Raw genomic sequence first — 19,076 nt, forward strand, 5'->3', positions numbered from 1 at the left:
AACTGAACAAAATCAAAACTACTTTAGTTGGATGAAATAGCTTGTGCATTAGGCACATTGTTGAGCATTGGAATAAACCCACTAACTTTCCTTTACAACAACTCAGAGCAGACACAACCTGAGATGGGAGGATCATGACTAGAGATTCCTGTCTCTGTGTGTGTGTGTGTCTGTCTCTGTTTGTGTGTGTTCCCTAGCCAGAGCAATAAAGCTAGTCGGTAGTTGTGACGGGAGCCATTTCAATGAACCATTACAGCACAGAATGGAACACAGAAGTCTGACAAGATGAAGATGGTTTTATTCTCTTTTTTATGAGTTATTTCTGTTTCGTGAAAAAGTTAGACTGCTGTGGAATGAGTCACGCTACATACTGCAGAGCGAGAGAAAGAGAGAAAATACATAGTATCTGGACAAGCACGTTTGAAAAGACGGCCTGACATTTCAGCCCGTTTTGGTGGGATGGAGCTTTGGCCTGCCTGGCTCAGGTGGCTGAGGTCCATGATGATCTTCTCTGCCTTCCTGTAACATTTCTTCAGCCTCCTGAGGTTGAAGAGGTGCTATTGCGCCTTCTTCACCACACTGTCTGTGTGAGTGGACCATTTCAGGTTGTTAGTGATGTGCAAGCAGAGGAACTTCAAGCTTTCCACCCTCTCCATAGCAGCCCCATCGATGTGGATGAGGGTGTGTTCTCTCTGCAAGTCCACGATCAGCTCCTTTGTTTTGTTGACATTAAGGGAGAGGCTATTTTCCCGGCACCACTCCGCCAGGGCTCTCACCTCCTCCTTGTAGGCGGTCATTGTTGGTAATCAGGCCTACCACTGTTGTATCATCGGCAAACTTGATGATTGAGTAGGAGATCAATAGTCAAGTCCATTATTCAAGACCAAGGAAGCTCCACTAATACTTATAGCCTGTTCATTTCTGAACTGTGTGTAGGTGATAGGTGATAGTTCAGAAATTAACATGTAGGATTGGCCTGTGTTCATTTCTGAACTGTGTGTAGGTGATAGGCCAATCCTACATGTTCATTTCTGAACTATGTAGGTGACAGGCCAATCCTACATGTTGATTTCTGAACTGTGTGTAGGTGACAGGCCAATCCTACATGTTCATTTCTGAACTGTGTGTAGGTGACAGGCCCATCCTACATGTTCATTTCTGAACTGTGTGTAGGTGACAGGCCCATCCTACATGTTGATTTCTGAACTGTGTGTAGGTGACAGGCCAATCCTACATGTTCATTTCTGAACTGTGTGTAGGTGACAGGCCAATCCTACATGTTCATTTCTGAACTGTGTGTAGGTGACAGGCCAATCCTACATGTTCATTTCTGAACTGTGTGTAGGTGACAGGCCAATCCTACATGTTCATTTCTGAACTGTGTGTAGGTGATAGGCCAATCCTACATGTTCATTTCTGAACTATCACCTACACACAGTTCAGAAATGAACATGTAGGATTGGCCTGTCACCTACACACAGTTCAGAAATGAACATGTAGGATTGGCCTATCACCTACACACAGTTCAGAAATGAACATAGTTCAGAAATAAACATGTAGGATTGGCCTATGTTCATTTCTGAACTGTGTGTAGGTGACAGGCCAATCCTACATGTATCCAGCAGTGCTGGGCATCAAAGACTAATAAAAGAATGAACAGTACATGATGCTGTTCATATGCTTTATTCCTGCACACACAACCATCCTATCCATCTATATCTCTATCCATCCATCCATCCATCCATCCATCCATCCCTCCATCCATCCATCTATACACTACGGTTCAAAAGTTTGGGGTCACTTAGAAATGTCCTTGTTTTTTAAAGAAAAGCACAAACAACTTTCTTCTGAAACTCGTCAGTATATTCTTGTTCTGAGAAATGAAGGCTATTCCATGGGAGAAATTGCCAAGAAACTGAAGATCTCGTACAATGCTGTGTACTGCTCCCTTCACAGAACAGCGCAAACTGGTTCGACCCAGAATAGAAAGAGAGTGGGAGGCCCCGGTGCACAACTGAGCAAGAGGACAAGTACATTAGAGTGTCTAGTTTGACAAATAGGCGCCACACACAAGTACTCAATTGGCAGCTTCATTAAATAGTACCCGCAAAACACCAGTCTCAACGTCAACAATGAAGTGGTGACTCCGGGATGCTGGCAGAGTTACAAAGAAAAAGCCATATCTCAGACTGGCCAATAAAAATTAAGATGGACATAAGAACACAGACACTGGACTGAGGAACTCTGCCTAGAAGTCCAGCATCCCGGAGTGGCCTCTTCACTGTTATATATATATATATATAGATGGATAGAGCTATAGATGGATGAATATATATAGATATCAATGGATGAATGGATGGATGGATAGAGATATATACAGTTGAAGTCGGAAGTTTACATGCATACATACACTTGGGTTGGAATCATCAAAACTTGTTTTTCAACTACTCAACAAATTTCTTGTTAACAAACTATAGTTTTGGCAAGTCGGTTAGGACATCTACTTTGTGCATAACAAGTCATTTTTCCAACAATTGTTTACAGACAGATTATTTCACTGTATCACAATTCCATTGTGTCAGACGTTTACATACACTAAGTTGACTGTGCCTTTAAACAGCTTGGAAAATTCCAGAAAATGATTTCATGAATGACAATGATGGCTTTAGAAGCTTCTGATAGGCTAATTGACATAATTTGAGTCAATTGGAGGTGTACCTGCAAATGTATTAAGGCCTACCTTCAAACTCAGTGCCTCTTTGCTTGACATCATGGGAAAATCAAAAGAAATCAGCCAAGACCTCTGAAAATAAATTGTAGACCTTCACAAGTCTGGTTCATCCTTGGGAGCAATTTCCAAATGCCTGAAGGTACCAAGTTCATCTGTACAAACAATAGTACGCAGGTATAAACACCAGGGGACCACGCAGCCGTCATACCGCTCAGGAAGGAGACGTGTTCTGTCTCCTAGAGATGAGCGTACTTTGGTGCGAAAAGTGCAAATCAATCCCAGAACAACAGCAAAAGACCTTGTGAAGATGCTGGAGGAAACAGGTACAAAAGTATCAACATCCACAGTAAAACAAGTGCTATATCGACATAACCTGAAAGGCTGCTCAGCAAGGAAGAAGCCACTGCTCCAAAACCACCATAAAAAAAGCCAGACTACGGTTCGCAACTGCACATGGGGACAAAGATCGTACTTTTTGGAGAAATGTCCTCTGGTCTGATGAAACAAAAATAGAACTGTTTGGCCATAATGACCATCGTTATGTTTGGAGGAAAAAGGGGGAGGCTTGCAAGCCGAATAACACCATCCCAACCGTGAAGCACGGGGTGGCAGCATTATGTTGTGGGGGTACTTTGCTGCAGGAGGGTCTGGTGCACTTCCTTATGATGCCATCTATTTTGTGAAGGAAAATGATGTGGATATATTGAAGCAACATCGCAAGACATCAGTCAGGAAGTTAAAGCTTGGTCCCAAATGGGTCTTCCAAATGGACAATGACCCCAAGCATACTTCCAAAGTTGTGGCAAAATGGCTTAAGGACAACAAAGTCAAGGTATTGGAGTGGCCATCACAAAGCTCTGACCTCAATCCTATAGAACATTTGTGGGCAGAACTGAAAAGCGTGTGCAAGCAAGGAGGCCACAAACCTGACTCAGTTACACCAGCTCTGTCAAGAGGAATGGGCCAAAATTCACCCAACTTATTGTGGGAAGCTTGTGGAAGGCTACCCGAAACGTTTGATCCAAGTTAAACAATTTAAAGGCAATGCTACCAAATTCTAATTGAGTGTATGTAAACTTGTGATCGACTGGGAATGTGATGAAAGAAACAAAAGCTGAAATAAATCATTCTCTCTACTATTATTCTGACATTTCACTCTTAAAATGAAGTGGTGATTCTAACTGACCTAAGACAGGGAAGTTTTACTAGGATTAAATGTCAGGAATTGTGAAAAACGGAGTTTAAATGTATTTGGCTGAGGAGTATGCAAACTTCCGACTTCAACCGTATATATATATCCATCTCTGTACATCCATCCATCCATCCATCCATCCATCCATCCATCCATCCATCCATCCCTGACTCTTTCTATGTAAGCAACCTTTCGGCTGCAAATAAAGACTTGTCAAGAGTGTTCGTGTTCAGGGGCCTCCAGGGTGGCGCAGTGGTCTAAGGCACTGCATCGCAGTACTAGCTGTGCCACCAGAGATTCTGGGTTCGAGCCCAGGCTCTGTCGCAGCCGGCCGCGACCGGGAGGCTGATGGGACGGCACACAATTGGCCCAGCATCGTCTGGGTTAGGGAGGGTTTGGCCGGCAGGGATATCCTTGTCTCATCGCGCACTAGCGACTCCTGTGTCGGGCCGGGCGCAGTGCATGCTGACCAGGTCGCCAGGTGTACGGTGTTTCCTCCGACACATTGGTGCGGCTGGCTTCCGGGTTGGATGTGCAGTGTGGCTTGGTTGAGTTGTGTTTCGGAGGACGCATGGCTCTCGACCTTCGCCTCTCCAGAGTCCGTACGGGAGTTGCAGCGATGAGACAAGACTGTAACTACTGCCAATTGGATACCACGAAATTGGGGAGAATAAAGGGATAAAATAAAAAAATAAAAAAAATAAAAAGTGTTTGTGTTCTAGTGATGATGCACTGGGTGACTACAGCACAGTACAATACTTTACAGTATAGTATACTACAGCATAATTTCCTCCCTGTAGAACAGCGGTCCCTCTTCCTCCACCAGGGGATTCAGCATCATTTCCTCCCCATAGAACAGCAATCCCTCTTCCTCCACCAGGGGATTCAGCATCATTTCCTCCCTGTAGAACAGCAGTCCCTCTTCCTCCACCAGGGGATTCAGGATCATTTCCTCCCTGTAGAACAGCAGTCCCTCTTCCTCCACCAGGGGATTCAGCATCATTTCCTCATGCTCTTTTCAATTCAGGTTACTATACTGAATATATTACAAAAAGTACGAGATAAAACATTGGAAGAAATCCCCTTTAAGCCAAATAAATCACAACCAAAATATTGAAGGAGCTCCAGGGTCCTCTGAGACAGTCTGAGATCAGCCTGTCTCAGCTGTCATTAACAGACTGTGGAGTGGTGGAGAGAGTGTGTGTAGTATTCATCTAAAGGTCCTGCTTGCTGCATCTAGCCTTGGTCCACTCTAGTCAACGACATAACGAGATCATTAGCAGCATTAACATCACAGCTACTAAGCAGCGTGTGTGTGTGTGTGTGTGTGTCATGCTACAAAAGGCAAAGAAAAAGCACAGAGATGTTGGAGGGGGAGGGAAAGAGATGGTGAAAAAGACAGACAGAGAGCGAACAACAAACACAGAGAACCTAACCATTCCTGTCATCCACCAGACTGCACTCACACATCATTTACTTCCATGACACAACAGAAGAGAAGAAAACATTTGTCACTCCCACCGCCATCTTAAACGCATGTTTAGTGTGTGTATTATATTATGATGAAAAACAACATCAGCGTTCAACATTCACAACCCTGTTAGAAGGTGTGTGTTATAATGATTCATTCCAATCAATCAGCTTTTAATCAGTTTCTCTAATAGCATTCCCATGTTAGATATAGTCCTCCCAGGCTGGTGAGTTACCACTGTAGCTGGCTGCTGTTCCCAGGCTGGTGAGGTACTACTGTAGCTGGCTGCTGTTCCCAGGCTGGTGAGGTACTACTGTAGCTGGCTGCTGTTCCCAGGCTGGTGAGGTACTACTGTAGCTGGCTGCTGTTCCCAGGCTGGTGAGGTACTACTGTAGCAGGCTGCTGTTCCCAGGCTGGTGAGTTACTACTGTAGCTGGCTGCTGTTCCCAGGCTGGTGAGTTACTACTGTAGCTGGCTGCTGTCCCCAGCTCGTGAGTTACAACTGTAGCTGGCTGCTGTTCCCAGGCTGGTGAGTTACTACTGTAGCTGGCTGCTGTTCCCAGGCTGGTGAGGTACTACTGTAGCTGGCTGCTGTTCCCAGGCTGGTGAGGTACTACTGTAGCTGGCTGCTGTTCCCAGGCTGGTGAGGTACTACTGTAGCTGGCTGCTGTTCCCAGGCTGGTGAGTTACTACTGTAGCTGGCTGCTGTTCCCAGGCTGGTGAGTTACTACTGTAGCTGGCTGCTGTCCCCAGGCTGGTGAGTTACTACTGTAGCTGGCTGCTGTCCCCAGGCTGGTGAGTTACTACTGTAGCTGGCTGCTGTCCCCAGGCTGGTGAGTTACTACTGTAGCTGGCTGCTGTTCCCAGGCTGGTGAGTTACTACTGTAGCTGGCTGCTGTTCCCAGGCTGGTGAGGTATTACTGTAGTTGGCTGCTGTTCCCAGGCTGGTGAGGTACTACTGTAGCTGGCTGCTGTTCCCAGGCTGGTGAGTTACTACTGTAGCTGGCTGCTGTTCCCAGGCTGGTGAGTTACTACTGTAGCTGGCTGCTGTTCCCAGGCTGGTGAGTTACTACTGTAGCTGGCTGCTGTTCCCAGGCTGGTGAGTTACTACTGTAGCTGGCTGCTGTTCCCAGGCTGGTGAGTTACTACTGTAGCTGGCTGCTGTTCCCAGGCTGGTGAGGTACTACTGTAGCTGGCTGCTGTTCCCAGGCTGGTGAGGTACTACTGTAGCTGGCTGCTGTTCCCAGGCTGGTGAGTTACTACTGTAGCTGGCTGCTGTTCCCAGGCTGGTGAGTTACTACTGTAGCTGGCTGCTGTTCCCAGGCTGGTGAGTTACTACTGTAGCTGGCTGCTGTTCCCAGGCTGGTGAGTTACTAATTTAGCTGGCTGCTGTTTCAGTGTTGGCGGTATAAGAGTCTGTGTAGGACTGTAGGCTGCGGTTGTATAGTCCCTGTGGGGCGTGTGAGTGTGCAAGCTCCAGCACAAATTAGTTGACTCCTCCCTCCCTCCCCCACAGTCATACTGTTCATGATATGATCAGGAAAATTGAGCAGTCTGAAAATGAGAAGGGAGATTGCTTTCTCCTCTCCCTGGTAAGGTAGCGTGTATTATTAGGACCAAGGCTAGATGAGTTGGGACCTGTCTGCAGGTGGGCCCAACAAGCAAACAGTCAAGCCATACTTTTTTTATCAAATATCAACATACAAGGCTCACCCAATCAGAGAATGTGTAACCTACTGCGCAATTGCGTTGATTCCCGCCATTGGTTGATTTGGGTGCATCATGTCCTCTTATCTCATTAACAGCTGTTGTCAAACAGTGAGTCTGGAAAGACCGTTCTCTTCCTCAGTGAATTCTACTAGATGAAAAGCCAAAATGAGTATAACATCCTCACATTTAAAGCATACCTGATTGTTTAAATTTCACACTATAAAAACGTTCTATTCTCGAAAACCTAAAATGCCTACTATTTAGAATGCAAGTATGGGAATTGGGACACGGCCAATGTGTTTGTTTTTGTTTCGCATTTGATGTGTGTATTTTTGTCATTCAGAGCTCATCTGTAAAAAGAGGCCTTGGTCTCAGTTTGACTCCCTGATAAAATACAGGTAACATAAGTCTGCTAAAGGGATGGGGCTGGAGACAGTGTTAGATAGTGCTCTATACATTACAGTACTCAACAGTCTCTCCTAGTACTGTGACAGGCTCAAGGTTTCGGTATTGTGTCTAAGGTTCAATCTGACATTTTTGTCAAATAGGAGTTAGTCCCATAGGAGTTAGTCCCATAGGAGTTAGTCCCATATACATATACAGATGGTTCTTGAAAAAGTACTAGACTAGAAAGTTCCATCTGCATAAACCCCAATGCAAGCCAATCAAAAGCCTGAACAAATACAGACAGACCAATCAGAACAACACGTCTTTGCCAGTAAAAAGTGAACATGTCTAAAAACTGGACTGTGTCAGATCGGACCTTACGGCTCTGGAATATCAATCTGGGTTCAACCTTAAAAGGTTCTATCTGCAATTGCACCCCTCTAAAAATGATATATCTACAAATGTCTCAGGATTTTCATACTCTGCACTTTGATACTCTGCACTAGGAACCTTTAAGGTGAGGACCTTAATGGGTTATGAAAGAAGAAGTCACTACAAAACAGTTCTTAGATCTGGGATTTGAAAACTTTGATTCTCAATATCGCCGAACTATGCTTTGAATAGATAGAACCTCGTCAAATCAAATCACATGTTATTGGTCACATACATATGTAGCGAAATGCTTATAGTCCCAACGTCACACAGTGGCAGGCCACATCTAACACTTCTAGACTGTCCCTGTCACCAGAGGAAGGGCTAGAGCATCCAGGAGAGGTAACAGGGGAGCCCAGCAAAACATGAAAAGCTCCCCCTAGGAGGGATGCATCACTGATGTGATCTTCCTGTCCGGGTTGGCGCCCCCCTCGGGTTCGTGCCGTGGGGGAGATCTTCATGGGCTATACTCGGCCTTGTCTCAGGGTAGTAAGTTGGTGGTTTGAAGATATCCCTCTAGTGGTGTGGGGGCTTTTTACTCACTCAATCACCTTGTCCCGGACCTGCTGTTTTCAACTCTCTCTGTAACTCTGCAATGAAAAGCCAACTGACATTTACTCCTGATGTGCTGACCTGTTGCACCCTCTACAACCACTGTGATTGTTATTATTTGACCCTGCTGGTCATCTATGAACATTTGAAAATCTTGGCCATGTTCTGTTATAATCTCCACCCACCACAGCCAGAAGAGGACTGGCCACCCCTCAGAGCCTGGTTCCTCTCTAGGTTTCTTCCTAGGTTCCTGCCTTTCTAGAGAGTGTTTTCTAGCCACCGTGCTTCTACATCTGCATTGCTTGCAGTTTGGGGTTTTAGGCTGGGTTTCAGTATAGCACTTTGTAAACATCGGCTGATGTAAAAAGGGCTTTATAAATACATTTGATTGATTTAAATAAATGTTATTGATGGTCCCTGAACAGCTTCCGCATCACGTCTCACAGCAGCAGTGTCAGGCTCCAGCTTTAGTATCGATCAGTTGGATGTCTCCTAACCCTGATAGTTATGGCTGGCTATCCCTCACCACAGGCCTTACACTAACTCTGGAATCACACATTTACAAGAGCAGACCTGCTACAGCTACCAAACCTGCTTTTACAGAGCGTTCAGCCCAACCCTGTGGGCTGAGCTACAGTAACAGGGGACCTGAGCAGAGTGTTTCAATCACTGATACATGCCAGAGTCTCACACACACACACACACACACAGAGAGAGAAAAAAAGCTGAGTGAGGGTTTCAAAACAGGACAAGTAAACAGTTTGTTTTCTTACTTCCTGTGTGTGTGTGTGCCTGTGTGCTACACCTGCATTGTGTGTGCCGTGCTTCTACACCTGCATTGCTTGCTGTTTGGGGTTTTAGGCTGGGTTTCTGTACAGCACTTTGAGATATCAGCTGATGTAAGAAGGGCTATATAAATACATTTGATTTGAGTACTGTGTCCTCTCTCTCCCTGCTACACTCAGCTCAGAGCAGCACTGTGTCCACGGTTCTCCAATACTCTCCACCCTCAGTCCTGGCCCTGTGTGCATCTAAACAGCATCTAAAGCTAGCCATCAGCCTGGTGGAGCTGTACTACCAACTAACCATCTAAAGCTAGCCATCAGCCTGGTGGAGCTGTATTACCAACTAACCATCTAAAGCTAACCATCAGCCTGGTGGAACTGTACTACCAACTAACCATCTAAAGCTAACCATCAGCCTGGTGGAGCTGTACTACCAACTAACCATCTAAAGCTAACCATCAGCCTGGTGGAGCTGTACTACCAACTAACCATCTAAAGCTAACCATCAGCCTGGTGGAACTGTACTACCAACTAACCATCTAAAGCTAGCCATCAGCCTGGTGGAGCTGTACTACCAACTAACCATCTAAAGCTAACCATCAGCCTGGTGGAGCTGTACTACCAACTAACCATCTAAAGCTAACAATCAGCCTGGTGGAGCTGTACTACCAACTAACCATCTAAAGCTAACCATCAGCCTGGTGGAACTGTACTACCAACTAACCATCTAAAGCTAGCCATCAGCCTGGTGGAACTGTACTACCAACTAACCATCTAAAGCTAACCATCAGCCTGGTGGAGCTGTACTACCAACTAACCATCTAAAGCTAACCATCAGCCTGGTGGAGCTGTACTACCAACTAACCATCTAAAGCTAACCATCAGCCTGGTGGAACTGTACTACCAACTAACCATCTAAAGCTAGCCATCAGCCTGGTGGAGCTGTACTACCAACTAACCATCTAAAGCTAACCATCAGCCTGGTGGAGCTGTACTACCAACTAACCATCTAAAGCTAACAATCAGCCTGGTGGAGCTGTACTACCAACTAACCATCTAAAGCTAACCATCAGCCTGGTGGAACTGTATTACCAACTAACCATCTAAAGCTAACCATCAGCCTGGTGGAACTGTATTACCAACTAACCATCTAAAGCTAACCATCAGCCTGGTGGAGCTGTACTACCAACTAACCATCTAAAGCTAGCCATCAGCCTGGTGGAGCTGTATTACCAACTAACCATCTAAAGCTAACCATCAGCCTGGTGGAACTGTACTACCAACTAACCATCTAAAGCTAGCCATCAGCCTGGTGGAGCTGTACTACCAACTAACCATCTAAAGCTAACCATCAGCCTGGTGGAGCTGTACTACCAACTAACCATCTAAAGCTAACCATCAGCCTGGTGGAGCTGTATTACCAACTAACCATCTAAAGCTAACCATCAGCCTGGTGGAGCTGTACTACCAACTAACCATCTAAAGCTAACCATCAGCCTGGTGGAACTGTACTACCAACTAACCATCTAAAGCTAGCCATCAGCCTGGTGGAACTGTACTACCAACTAACCATCTAAAGCTAGCCATCAGCCTGGTGGAACTGTACTACCAACTAACCATCTAAAGCTAACCATCAGCCTGGTGGAACTGTATTACCAAGACCATCAGACTGTTAACCAACTAACCATCTAAAGCTACCTAAGATGGCACAAACAGACCTGGACTGAGGTGAGCAAAAGTGTGTGTTGACCCCTTTATCCCTTGCTTGTGTGTGAGAGTGAGTGAGCGAGAGCAGTTGTGTGTCCATGTGTCTGTCCGTGTGTGCGTGCATCCATGCGTGTAGCCGTGTGTGTGTGTGTGTGTGTGTGTGTGTGTGTGTGTGTGTGTGTGTGTGTGTGTGTGTGTGTGTGTGTGTGTGTGCGTATGCGTGCGTCCTTCCATAGAGACTGACCTGCATCTCCTTCTCTCCGTACTTGGAGGGGTTCTTGCTGCCCTGGCTCTTCCTGCGGAGTTTCTTCAGCTCAGCCTGACACTTCTCCAGACTCTCTCCCTTACTCTTGTGCTCCACTTGGTACTTCTTCAACGCAGCCTGAAGGGGGCAGGAGAGCGCACACAGAAAGTTAGTTTATCAACAATGGGGAGAACAAGTTGCCCTTTTAGAGTTTACCTTAGGTCAGTGTCTAGGGGGCAATGTCACTCTATATCGATCTGTCATAGAGTATGTAAGAAGTTGCCCTTTTAGAGTTGGCCAAAAGCTTGTCTCTCTAAGACCCTGTGTGAACTATCTATTAGCCTCCTGAAGCCCTGTCATCTTAACTGTCTGAGCACATCTCAACAGCTGTCTATCATGTGGCAGTGCTGGAGACAGACCATTACGGGAGGGCTAATCAGGATTACCATGATGTGTGTGTGTGTGTGTTGATCCTCCCTCACATTAACTTGAATACGTTATCTCCCACTCCCAGCCTAGCCAGATCCAGTCATCTGATCTATTCCATGACTAACACATGTGATTCAACTCATCAAGCGCTTGATGATTAGCTGACCAGCTGAATCAGGATCACACAGTGTGGAACGGGGGGGAGACTCTTGAAGAGGTTTTGGGAAACACCTTTAATGGATAGAGATAATGTGGACTTTGTACTGGTCTCCCACTAGCAATCTATATGGGAACTTTGTCCAGCGGATTGGTAATCTATGGTAAGTTCTCCTGTTCAACCGTTTAGCATTTCAGGAACTTGTCCAAGCCCTGACATCTAGGAGTGATTGAGAGCAGTTGTAAAATGCTGGTCAAGTAATACTTTTTCAGACAGAAAGAGAGATTTTATTTATTTATTTTATTTCACCTTTATTTAACCAGGTAGGCAAGTTGAGAACAAGTTCAAGATAAGTCAAGGAAGCCTGGTTTGTTGTAAAGTAAGCCTATTGTACTTTATATTGGTATGAGAGGATGAATCGTTCATTTCTCACAGGCAAACGGTACTTGTTGAAGACTTGCTGCTATAGCAACTCTGTGCTTTTGTCTTGATGATAAAATGTAACGTGTAGCCTACAAACGAGACAATAACCCCTTTAATTGTCTGCACATACAGACCTGTGAAACGTTGCATTATTCAATAGTGTAATATGTTTTAGAATAAAAGTGTGTCATTGTTGAATTGTTTGTGCTTAGTGGCTAGTGGCACCTGTGGTATTTGTGCTCAGTTTGAGCTGCGGACCAAGTCACAACGAAAGGGAAGGCAAGGGTGTAATGTGAAAAGTAGAATTCTCCTTCACCACCCCGTTCCTCAGACTCTCCTTCATGTCTCATAGTGGGAAAAGGGACGAGGTCTTTAGGTGGCTTTAATTTGTTCATGTTGTTTACCCCCTACCCCTTTTCAGATATACCAAAAAGAAGCTCTAAAAATGCAGGCCTGGTAAATGAGTGGGATTTTGTCTGAATATGAGTGAGTGAGAGAGAGAGAGACAGAGAGAGAGAGAGAGACAGAGACAGAGACAGAGACAGAGACAGAGAGAGAGAGAGAGAGAGTGAGAGAGAGAGAGACGGAGAGAGAGATTCCTCCATGGGGAGTAGTGTAGCTACAACAACTTTCCTTCCTGATGGAAAATGTCTGTTTTTCCTGAAATGACTCGCAAGCGACATTAATAATTCACAAAGCAAAACCATTGCTGATGCCATTTTTTTTAAAGGAATTCATTACTGTGAACGGATGGCATTTTAATACCCAGAACAGCAGTCTAAGGCTTGGTTCCAAATGGCACCCTATTCCCTATACCAGGGGTACTGTGTGTGTGTGTGTGTTTTCCTATTGAAAAAAAGAAGCATCAGAAGATTAGAGAACCAATTGATCGTTGATCTCTTATCAGTCTAAAGGAACATGAGCTGTACTACCGGTCTATAGCGGCATTAAAACAGAGGGTCATTGTGGGAATAGCCTCCAGTTACTACAGAATGAGGCATATTTCAGCATCAGCTATTGGCAGGGTTTGGTTTGAACCCGGTTTCATAAGAGTTCCCAGAACACTCACTGGCCGCATCCCAAATGGCATCCTATTGCCTATACAGTGCACTACTTTTAACCAGAACCCTATTGATCTTGGTCAACAGTAGTGCACTACATAGGGAAAGGGGTGGTACACACTGGGAGGTACACACTGTTGCCCACAGAACAGTGTGACAGAGAGAGAAAAAAAATTGACTTAAAAATAATAATAGAATTCTAAGAAAGACAGACCACAGACTGCCGGACAGAACAGAGACAAACAAGCTATGAGTAGGAGAGGGCTGCTGGAGGGCAATCTGGATGTCCACACAGAGAAACAGATAGAAACCTTTCTTACATTTGTATACGATCACGTCTCTCTATTGTGCATGGGAATACTTGGGAACAGATTTCTTAAAATAAAATCACTTGGAGATGTTTTTCTGGTGTTTTTACAGTCTTACAGTATTTCCAACAATGAACATAAAAATAAATATACTACTTTTTTTGGTTCAGATAGAAACCCTGTGGGCCGCCAGTTGGGGAACCCTGGTGTAGCATACCAACAGTCTAATGCTATAACTAGCATACCCAACAGTCTAATGCTATAACTAGCATACCCAACAGTCTAATGCTATAACTAGCATACCCAACAGTCTAATGCTATAACTAGCATACCAAACAGTCTAATGCTACAACTAGCATACCCAACAGGCTAATGCTATAACTAGCATACCCAACAGGCTAATGCTACAACTAGCATACCAACAGGCTAATGCTACAGCTAGTACAATGGTGTATGATGATGACAACACCACCTCGTTCCCCTAACCTGCAGCACAGACACACTGCTGCTCCTCCACATGGAGTTGGCTGGCTGCAGCTCGCTCACAGCCCACTCATTCTAAGTATATCACTCCTGCTGCTTCAGACTACAATGCATGCTGCAGGAAATGTTAGGTTGTAATTTTCTCTTTGCTTATTGGTTATGTAGTTTCTAAATATCCTAAAGAGTTGTTTTCTCAAAAGCTTCATTTTCAGGAAAAGGAGCCTTACTGTTTAAATGGAGGTCCAGAGTAAGAACACCAAACACTTTGGCAAAGACATGGTCTGAATAACTGTGGTGGTGACGGGGGACAGTAGGTGAAAGACAGACATGGTCTGAATAACTGTGGTGCTGACGGGGGACAGTAGGTGAAAGACAGACATGGTCTGAATAACTGTGGTGCTGACGGGGGACAGTAGGTGAAAGTCAGACATGGTCTGAATAACTGTGGTGCTGACGGGGGACAGTAGGTGAAAGACAGACATGGTCTGAATAACTGTGGTGCTGACGGGGGACAGTAGGTGAAAGACAGACATGGTCTGAATAACTGTGGTGGTGACGGGGGACAGTAGGTGAAAGACAGACATGGTCTGAATAACTGTGGTGCTGACGGGGGACAGTAGGTGAAAGTCAGACATGGTCTGAATAACTGTGGTGCTGACGGGGGACAGTAGGTGAAAGACAGACATGGTCTGAATAACTGTGGTGCTGACGGGGGACAGTAGGTGAAAGTCAGACATGGTCTGAATAACTGTGGTGCTGACGGGGGACAGTAGGTGAAAGACAGACATGGTCTGAATAACTGTGGTGCTGACGGGGGACAGTAGGTGAAAGACAGACATGGTCTGAATAACTGTGGTGGTGAAGGTGGACAGTAGGTGAAAGACAGACATGGTCTGAATAACTGTGGTGGTGAAGGTGGACAGTAGGTGAAAGACAGACATGGTCTGAATAACTGTGGTGCTGACGGGGGACAGTAGGTGAAAGACAGACATGGTCTGAATAACTGTGGTGCTGAAGGTGGACAGTAGGTGAAAGACAGACATGGTCTGAATAACTGTGGTGCTGAAGGTGGACAGTAGGTGAAAGACAGACATGGTCTGAATAACTGTGGTGCTGAAGGTGGACAGTAGGTGAAAGACAGACATGGTCTGAATAACTGTGGTGCTGAAGGTGGACAGTAGGTGAAAGACAGACATGGTCTGAATAACTGTGGTGCTGAAGGTGGACAGTAGGTGAAAGTCAGACATGGTCTGAATAACTGTGGTGGTGAAGGTGGACAGTAGGTGAAAGACAGACATGGTCTGAATAACTGTGGTGGTGAAGGTGGACAGTAGGTGAAAGACAGACATGGTCTGAATAACTGTGGTGCTGACGGGGGACAGTAGGTGAAAGACAGACATGGTCTGAATAACTGTGGTGCTGACGGGGGACAGTAGGTGAAAGACAGACATGGTCTGAATAACTGTGGTGCTGATGGGGGACAGTAGGTGAAAGGGTAGCTGTTCAAACGCAAAGTGTGTTTGTGTGTTTGGGCCGGGATGATAATCGTTAGTATGTTGGGAAGGAAACAGAAAACAAAGCGGATTTAACTTCTTAAGGAAAACAGCCCTAATGTTGGAAACAAACATTATTATGTTGTCATCCAGAGTCCTGTATTTTCCCCCCAAGCTACAGCACACAATACTCTACAGCAGGTTTTTAAAAGGAACAAAGAGTTAAATCTGCTTTGATACTGATATCGTCACAGCCCTAGTGGGGGTGTGTGTGTGGTTCAGTCATTTAGTCAGATGCTCACCGTCAGGTAACGAGCATCCAGCTCAACCTTCTTCTCCAGCTCAGACAGCAGCTCGTTGTGGAAAGACTTCAGCTGCATGGACGGACAGATGGAGAGATTGAGGGGTGTAGAGAAGCTCAGGGTTAATGGTGACATCACTCTCACAGCAGAAAACACTTAGGACCAGGTGTTCATCCTGACCATGTGATCATATAAAGGAACATGATATATTCTAAGCCTTATAATAACACAAATACATGCTTATAACGCTGGTTTTACAATAGCTGTTTTTTTCTATACATCGGCAGGACAGAACAGCAGCTTCGGGTAAGCTCAGGGGAGGGGGCGTGTGTCTTTATTAACAACAGCTGGTGTCCAATATTATGGAAGTCTCCAGGTTCTGCTCGCCTGAATTACAATACCTCATGATAAGCTGTAGACCTTACTATTTACCGAGAGAGTTTATCTATATTTTTCGTAGCCATCCATTTACCACCACAAACCGATGCTGGCACTAAGACCACACTCAACAAGCTGTATAACCCAAACCCTCCCCTAAGCAAACAAGAAAATGCTCACCCAAAGACAGCGCTCCTGTTGCCCGGTGATTTTATTTTATTTTAGAATTTTTTACTTTTATCCCTTTATTCTCCCCAATTTCGTGGTATCCAATTGGTAGTTACAGTCTTGTCTCATCGCTGCAACTCCCGTATTGACTCGGGAGAGGTGAAGGTCGAGAGCCATGCGTCCTCCGAAACACGACCCAACCAAGCCGCACCCGCTTAATCCGGAAGCCAGCCACACCAATGTGTCGGAGGAAACACCGTACACCTGGTGACCGTGTCAGCGTGCAATCTCCCGGCCCACCACAGGAGTCGCTAGAGCGCAATGGGACAAGGACAAACCCTCCCCTAACCTGGACAACGCTGGGCCAATTGTGCGCCGCCCCATGGGTCTCCCGGTCGCGGCCGGCAGCGACAGAGCCCAACTCGAACCAGGATCTCTAGTGGCACAGCTATCAACTACGATGCAGTGCCTTAGACCACTGGCCCACTCGAGAATCCGGCGATTTTAATACAGGAAAACTGAAATCTGTTTTACCTAATTTCTACCAGCATGTCACCTGTGCAACCAGAAGCGGAAACTCTAGACCACCTTTACTCCACACAGAGACACATACAAAGCTCTCCGTCAGTCTCCATTTGTCAAATCTGACCATAACTCTGTCCTCCTGATTCCTGCTTACAAGCAAAAACTCAAAGAGGAAGTACCAGTGACTTGTGCAATACAGAAGTGGTCCGATGAAGCGGATGCTAAGCTACAGGACTGTTTCACTAGAACAGACTGGAATATGTTCTGGGATTTATCCGATGGCATTGAGAAGTTTACCACATCAATCACCAGCTTCATTAATAAATGTGTCGACAACGTCGACTCCAGTGACCGTACGTACATATCCCAACCAGAAGCCATGGATTACAGGCAAAATCCGCACTGAGCTAAAGGCTAGAGCTGTCGCTTTCAAGGAGAGGGACACTAATGCGGACACATAAGAAATCCCGTTACGCCCTCTGACAAACCATCAAACAGGCAAAGGGTCAATACAGGACCAAGATCAAATCCTACTAAACCGTCTCTGACGTCAGATGTGGCAGGGCTTGCAAACTATCACGCATTACAAAGGGAAACCCAGCCGTGAGCTGCCCGATGACGCAAGCCTACCAGACGAGCTAAATACCTTCTATGCTCGCCTCGAGGCAAGCAACACTGAACCATGCATGAGAGCACCAGCTGTTCCAGACAACTGTGTGATCACGCTCGCTGTAGCCAATGTGAGTAAGATCTTGAAACAGGTTAACATTAACAGGGCCAGACGGATTACCATGATGCATACTCGGCGCATGCGCTGACCAGCTGGCAAGTGTCTTCACTGACATTTTCAACCTCTCCCTGACCCAGTCTGTAATACCTACATGTTTCAAGCAGACCACCATAGTCCCTGTGCCCAAGAACACCACGGTAACCAGTCTAAATGACTATCGCCCCGTAGCACTCACATCTGTAGCCATGAACTTCTTTGAAAGACTTGTCATGGCTCACATCAACACCATCATCCCAGACACCCTGGACCCACTCCAATTTGCGTACCTCCCCAACAGATGACGCAATCTCTACTTTACTCCACACTGCCCTTTCCCACCTGGACAGAAGGAACACCTACATGAGAATGCTGTTCTTAGACTACAGCTCAGCATTTAAATCAAAGTTATTTGACCTCTATTCCTACAGTAAACCATCTCCTCTAGCAATCTGCTTATGATTGTGTCATAAAGTCCTTATGAAGGTTCATATACCCACCATCTCCTCCAGCTGTACTTGGATCTGTCTGTGGACCTCCGCCATCTGAAACAGCACGTCCCCTAAAGAGAAACACACAGAGCAGATGTCAACAAACATCCCTCACTACAGACAGGGGAGAGAGGGAGGAAAAGAGCGAGAGAGAGTGGGAAGAGAGAGTGAGAGAGTGGGGAGAGAGCGAGAGGAGAGCAAGAAAGCGAGTGAGAGGAGAGAGAGAGCAAGAGAGGGGAGAGAGAGAGCAGGAGAGGGGAGAGAGAGAGCAGGAGAGGGGAGAGAGAGAGCAGGAGAGGGGAGAGAGAGAGCAGGAGAGGGGAGAGAGAGAGCAGGAGAGGGGAGAGAGAGAGCAGGAGAGGGGAGAGAGAGCAAGAGAGACCCCAGTGTGCAGAGAGCCCATGCAGCAACACAACGACACAACAGACGCACTAACAGAGAGGACAGACTGGTAGCCAGGATGGTGCATGGTGGAACATTGGATGTCTCAACAGGAAACACATTTAACAGATAAATAAAATACAATGACACATTAAACAAGACAGAAAGGAAAGGAGGAGGGAAGGAAATGATGCAAATAAACGAGAAGGACATCTTCTAAAGAAGTTGTAGTGAAAGAAAGCACTTCAAAAAGGGGTACAAGCAAAAAAGATATATTATTCAAACTTTATATAACTGCTGGTGTTTTATGTGGAGATCAAACATATTGCCTTGGTTGGTTTATCTTTATATTGGCAATATGACAAGTAAATAAATAAAAACCAGCTAATCTCCAAACGAAAGAGGAGTAAAAGAGAGAACTAAAGAAGGAGAGGAGAGGGAGAGTCATGCAGCCAGTGGAAGATTTGTCCTGGTGTTTTTAATATACCTACATGCTGCCT

The 19,076-nt window shown here is 45.6% G+C and overlaps 1 protein-coding gene across 4 annotated transcripts in view; it reads right to left on the reverse strand.

Moving 5' to 3' along the window:
- The window catches only part of LOC106601470 (brain-specific angiogenesis inhibitor 1-associated protein 2), a 134,310-nt gene that overhangs the window by 25,487 nt on the left and 89,747 nt on the right, over positions 1 to 19,076 (reverse strand). For all 4 annotated transcript variants that reach the window (XM_045715756.1, XM_045715758.1, XM_045715755.1 and 1 more), the window contains exons 4-6: positions 18,205 to 18,266; positions 15,868 to 15,939; positions 11,212 to 11,349 (exon numbers count right to left, since the gene is read on the reverse strand). In XM_045715756.1, the coding sequence (XP_045571712.1) occupies positions 11,212 to 11,349; positions 15,868 to 15,939; positions 18,205 to 18,266 (272 nt within the window). The remainder of the gene's footprint in view (positions 1 to 11,211; positions 11,350 to 15,867; positions 15,940 to 18,204; positions 18,267 to 19,076) is intronic.

This window comes from Salmo salar, chromosome ssa03 (assembly GCF_905237065.1).
Source record: "Salmo salar chromosome ssa03, Ssal_v3.1, whole genome shotgun sequence".
NCBI lineage: Eukaryota > Metazoa > Chordata > Actinopteri > Salmoniformes > Salmonidae > Salmo > Salmo salar.